General features: G+C 67.4%; 3 protein-coding genes across 3 annotated transcripts in view; 2 read left to right on the top strand and 1 right to left on the bottom strand.

The window, feature by feature from the left end:
- Positions 1 to 2,289: 2,289 nt before the first annotated feature.
- EMIHUDRAFT_65361 (hypothetical protein) lies at positions 2,290 to 2,640 on the top strand (the record flags this gene model as incomplete). Its single annotated transcript, XM_005773399.1, has 1 exon — positions 2,290 to 2,640. A coding segment is annotated over one exon (351 nt), but the record flags the coding sequence as incomplete, so codon positions are not given.
- Positions 2,641 to 3,597: 957 nt separating this feature from the next.
- Positions 3,598 to 4,227, top strand: EMIHUDRAFT_354984 (hypothetical protein). The gene has a single exon (XM_005773398.1). The coding sequence runs from the start codon at positions 3,610 to 3,612 to the stop codon at positions 4,177 to 4,179; it is 570 nt and encodes a 189-aa protein (XP_005773455.1). The 5' UTR covers positions 3,598 to 3,609; the 3' UTR covers positions 4,180 to 4,227.
- A 377-nt stretch (positions 4,228 to 4,604) lies between these two features.
- EMIHUDRAFT_463832 (hypothetical protein) overlaps positions 4,605 to 5,280 on the bottom strand; it is a 3,179-nt gene continuing 2,503 nt past the window's right edge. The window contains exon 7 of the mRNA XM_005773397.1: positions 4,605 to 4,898. Coding sequence (XP_005773454.1) covers positions 4,797 to 4,898 — 102 coding nt within the window. The 3' untranslated portion in view covers positions 4,605 to 4,796. The remainder of the gene's footprint in view (positions 4,899 to 5,280) is intronic.

Below are 5,280 nucleotides of genomic sequence, written 5' to 3'. Positions count from 1 at the left end.
TCCCTGCACACCGTCGCTGACCCCCCCTCGCCCCCCCTCCGATGCAGCCCTGCGCCTCCCTGTGGCCGACTTCTTGAAGATCGTCAAGCGGTTCGTGCAGCCCGAGGAGCACGCGCAGCTCGACGAGTTGCAGCGGCGGTACATGAGCGGGGAGCTGGACCAACAGCAGGCCTGCCACCCCCCCGCCCCTCCTGCCCCCCCCGCCCCCCCTCCCTCCCGGCACACACACGCCCCCGGCTCCGCCCCCCGCCCTTCCAATCCGCTCCACCTCTCACCCGGCCGCCTCGCACGCCCCCCAGCTGCGAGCCGAGCTCCGGAACGTGGCCAGCACCGACGCGTTGCGGCAAGCGCTGGCGGCGGCGGTCCGCGAGCTGCAAGCCCGCGGCCGACATCGCGGCGAGATGAAGAAGCAAGTGGAGCAGATCATCGAGGAGGTTGGCATCGACAACTTCTCCGCCAAAACGGCGCAGCTGGCTGTGTCGGCGAGCCCGGCTGGTCTCCCTGCGCCGAGCGGCGGAGCGCCTCTCCGTAGGTGCGGGAGAAGCTGGAGGCGGCGCTGGGCAAGGAGCCGGGCGAGCTCAAGCCGGAGAAGGCGTTGATCGGCGAGCTGATTGATGAGGTGATGGCGCAGCAGGACGACGCGGAGGAGGAGAGGCAGCTCGCGCAAGCCCTTGCGATCTCCACGCAAGACGGCGAGGCGCCTCGAGCCGAGGCGCCGCCAGCGGCCGAGCCGGGTGGCAAGGGTCCAGGTGCGCGCATCCCCCCCACCCCCACCTCACGACAATCATGGCGCCACCCTTGTGCCACGCTTCGCTTCACCCCCCGCCATGCCCTCACTGTGCCGCGACGCATCTGCACGCTTCTGACCTCTCCTGTCCCCTTCCTGCACCCCCAGTCAGCCTCCCTACGGCGGCGGAGAAGCCAGGCGCGCCCGTCGGCTCGTCGTCGTTTGACACCGGCGCTTCCGCTTCCACGCCTCACAAAAAGAAGGCGGATGAGCCGTCGCCGTCAGCTTCCGCTGCAAAGAAGGCAAAGGTGGGCGGCAAGGAGGAGGAGGAGCAGTCACCAGCGGCGCCGGGTTTCGAGATCGAATACATCGATGAGGACCCGGTCCCCCCGCCCGCAGCGGCGGAGGTCGACCTCTCTTGGCTGGAGCAGCTGCCGCTTGGCCGGCTCAAGGCGCTCTGCGAGGAGGTGGGGCTGTCGGCGTCCGGCAACTCACAGGCGCTGGCGGGGCGGCTGCGCGAGAGCGGCGGGCTGGGCTTGCCGCAGCTCGAGGCGCTGTGCGAGCTGGTCTGCGTCGACAAGCAGGGCAGTGCGGCGGAGATCGTGCGGCGCATCGGTGACATGCTGAGGCGCATCGGTGCCAGGCTGACAGCTGATCCTTCGGATCGCGAGTTCGTGCTGGCCGTCGTGCGGCGGAACAGCCATGCGCTGCACTACGCCTCGCAGGAGCTGAAGGCGGACCGCGAGGTGGTGCTGGCCGCCGTGCGGCGGAACGGCGATGCGCTGGAGTACGCCTCGGAGGAGCTGAGGGCGGACCGCGAGGTGGTGCTGGCCGCCTTGCAGCAGGACGGCAGGGCGCTGCACTACGCTTCGGAGGAGCTGAGGGCAGACCGCGAGGTCGTGCTGGCCGCTGTGCGGCAGTGCGGCAAGGCGCTGGAGCACGCCTCGCAGCTTCAGTCGGACCGCGAGTTCATGCTGGCCGCCGTGCAGCGGTACGGCTGGACACTGCAGCACGCCTCGCAGGAGCTGAGGGCGGACCGCGAGGTTGTGCTGGCCGCCGTGCAGCAGAGCGGCGGGGTATTACGGCTCGCCTCGGAGGAGCTGAGGGCGGACCGCGATGTCGTGCTGGCCGCCGTGAAGCAGACGGGTGGGGCGCTGTGGCACGCCTCGCAGGAGCTAAAGGCGGATCGCGAGGTGGTGCTGGCCGCCGTGCAGCAGAACGGTTGGGCGCTGCAGTACGCCTCTCAGGAGCTAAAGTCGGACCGAGAGGTGGTGCTAGCCGCTGTGAAGCAGTGGGGCGGGGCGCTGCAGCAGGCCTCGGAGGAGCTACAGGCGGACCGCGATGTCGTGCTAGCCGCCGTGCAGCAGAACGGCAGGGCGCTGGAGTACGCCTCTCAGGAGCTAAGGGCGGACCGAGAGGTGGTGCTAGCCGCTGTGAAGCAGTGGGGCGGGGCGCTGCAGCAGGCCTCGGAGGAGCTGAGGGCGGACCGCGATGTCGTGTTGGCCGCCGTGCAGCAGAACGGCAGGGCGCTGGAGTACGCCTCTCAGGAGCTAAGGGCGGACCGAGAGGTGGTGCGCAAGGCGGCGCGCAAGTCGGCCCCCGCCACCGGCGGCGTCAAGAAGCCGCACCGCTACCGCCCGGGCACCGTCGCGCTCCGCGAGATCCGCCGCTACCAGAAGTCGACGGAGCTCCTGATCCGCAAGCTGCCCTTCCAGCGCCTGGTGCGCGAGATCGCGCAGGACATCAAGACCGGCCTGCGCTTCCAGTCGTCGGCCGTCGTCGCGCTCCAGGAGGCGTCCGAGGCCTACCTCGTCGGCCTCTTCGAGGACGCCAACTTGTGCGCCATCCACGCCAAGCGCGTCACCATCATGCCCAAGGACATCCAGCTGGCCCGCCGCATCCGTGGCGAGCGCGACGACGGCCGTGTCCCGCTCAAACCGCTCAACTACCGTGGATTGCCCAACCATCCCGCTACCCCCTCCCTCGTTGAGCTCGACTCCCGCTTCGAGGTAACCCTCTTCTCGGGTGACATCAAACTTCTCCGCCGCGAAGCCTTGTGCAACGAGTCGTTGCTGCCGCGCCTTCTGCGACGACAGGATCTTGAGGATCTCGAGCGCGAGCGCGGCGATTCTATCTTTCTCTCGCCGGTGGAAGCTGTTAACGCTCTCCGCAAACACAACCGCTGTATCGGCACGCTGACCTACGGCTGGGCCTCGTCTGACGACCCCGACGTGAGCGGCGGCTACCTCGCGAGCGTGCGCCGCTACCTGCGCAGCCCGCTCGGCTCACATGTAATCGCTTGCTTCTGGGATTACGCGTCGCTTCCCCAGCGGCCGCGGTCGGAGGAGGAGGATGCGCGGTTTGACCGGGCGCTGAACGTGATGGGCGACGTTTACGCATCAGCCTTCGGCACAACGGTGATGCGCCACCGCGTTGTGCCGCCGCGCCCAGAGGAGTTGGACGGTGAAGTGGTGGTGCTCGTGGAGAGGGGCGGCGTGCTTGACGGCGGGGTGGGATTTGCCGCCCAGGCCGAGATCCGACGGTGGGCCGACGGCGAGCAGAGCGGTGGCTCTACGTCGAGCGTGCGCTTCGAGGTGCGTGGGCGGGAGCGGAATTGGAGCGAGGGTGCGGCGTGCGTCAGCGAGGGTGAGGAGGGGCGTTGGCGGGTGCGCTTCGCCTCCCACGCGTTCGCCGAGCGCGCGGCAGCGGAGGCGGCATCGACAGGGCTGCCGGGCGCAGTGGCGATCTTCAGCTTCTGCAACCAGCGGCCGTACGAGGAACGCGGGTGGACGACGTTCGAATCTGGCGTGAGCTCGATTCTTGCGTCGTGGTCGGATCACCTTCCGCTGCTCCGTGCGGCGCTCGCTTCGTTGCCGCCCAAGATGGTTGAGATTGACGGCGAGAGGCCCGTAGAGGCCAGCGATGCGGCGGGCTCGAAGGACATGAAGGAGCGGATTGAACGCGTGCGCGCTTGCATTGAGGCCGCCTTCTTCACCGGCAAGGGCGACAAACCCGAGGTGGTGCGGCTATACAACAACTACATCGACGCGATTGGCAACATCATCATCAATTGCGAGAGCCTTGAGCGAAACTACGAGGGTGATCGCGACCCCACAGGGCAACCAGAGGGCAGCGGCAAAATGCGATGGGCCGATGGTGGCGTGTACGAAGGGGCTTGGAAGGCTGGCTTACCGGAGGGCTACGGCACGGAGCGTTATCCTGACGGCGGAATGTACGAGGGGCAGTGGAAGGCTGGGAAGGAGGAGGGACTCGGCACCCGACGGCATGCCAATGGCGACGTGTACAGGGCTGTTTTCAGGGAGGGGCAGCCTGTTGAGGGCGTGAAGTGGAGTGCCGATGGACAGGAGGCATGGCAGCTGAGGGAAGGCGGGGAAGTGCTGGCGATCTCACTAGAAGAGGGCAGGTTGATTTGCGAGCGGTTTGATACGTGATACCTGACATTGTGTCATATGTACGAGTATAGAAGTATGTAGCGACCCATCGCAGCCGATGTGTGTGTGTGTGGTTACCATGTCTGTTGGCACACGCGCGTCCCACCTCGAGACTCGAGTAGACTTGGTACCCACCCAAATTTGCACAAACTCCGAGGGAAGGCCCTTCGAACGCGCGCGAAACCGAAAGCGCCGGCTTTCCGCGAACAACCCCCGAGCTACCACCTACCAGTTCCGGCGCCCCCCGCTGGCCGCGTCCCTCCCAGGTCCCTCCCCTGTAAGGTAAGGTAAGGTAAGGTGCGGTAGGTAGACATTCTACCTCCCATCCAACCCACCGAAACCCGTGCTCGAGAACCCGTGTGCTGTGGATGGGTTTTACCGCCGCCTTTTACCCCATCCATAGCCGTCGGGTTTTATTTACTGATGCGTTCTCTTGGTGTTGTCTATGGTTTGCTAGACCCATGAGACCAGCCACGCCACGCCGCGCCATCGGGCGCCTCCACCGATGTGGCTACCTTGCGCTGTGGCTACCTTGCCGCTGTGGCTACCTTGCGCTGGCGGCCCCTTGCCCCTCCCCCCCCCCTTGTTCCTCCCCTCCCCCGCCGCGACCCGACCGCCTAGACGCGGCCGAGCCCGAAGCGCGCAAAGCCGGCGACGCCGGCCGAAGTTGCCCGCACCTGGTCGATCGTCGCGGAGCGGTCGGGCAGGTCGAAGTACGCCTAAAAGGAGGGATCCAAGAGGGCTGCGAGAGGGCTGCGAGAAGGTTGCCCGCAGGGGAGTCCGCAGGGGAGAAGGAAGAGAAGGGAAGGATGAGAAAGGAAGGGGGAGAAGGGAAGGGGAGAAGGCAAAGGAGAGGAGGCAAGGGGGGAGAAGGCAAGGGGGAGAAGGCGGCGGGAGAACACGCACCTCATACGCGCGCAGCGCGCGCTGCTCCTCGTCCTCCGTCGGCTCGCCGCCGCGGCGGTCCGACGGGGCGGCAAACTCGTCGCTTGGTGCGGCGCCGCTTGGTCCGGCGCCGCTAGGCCCGGCGCCGCTTGGACCGGCGCTTGCGTGCTCCCCGAGGCCAACGAGGAGGTCGGCAAAAGCGAGGTCGCCGAAGCC

This window comes from Emiliania huxleyi (genome assembly GCF_000372725.1).
Source record: "Emiliania huxleyi CCMP1516 unplaced genomic scaffold EMIHUscaffold_34, whole genome shotgun sequence".
Classification (NCBI taxonomy): domain Eukaryota; phylum Haptophyta; order Isochrysidales; family Noelaerhabdaceae; genus Emiliania; species Emiliania huxleyi.
This window is presented reverse-complemented; position numbering and strand designations above follow the sequence as displayed.

Bases quoted from the DNA above. Each gene is read 5' to 3' on its own strand.
- EMIHUDRAFT_354984 (XM_005773398.1), top strand. From the start codon at position 3,610: ATGGTTGAGATTGACGGCGAGAGGCCCGTAGAGGCCAGCGATGCGGCG.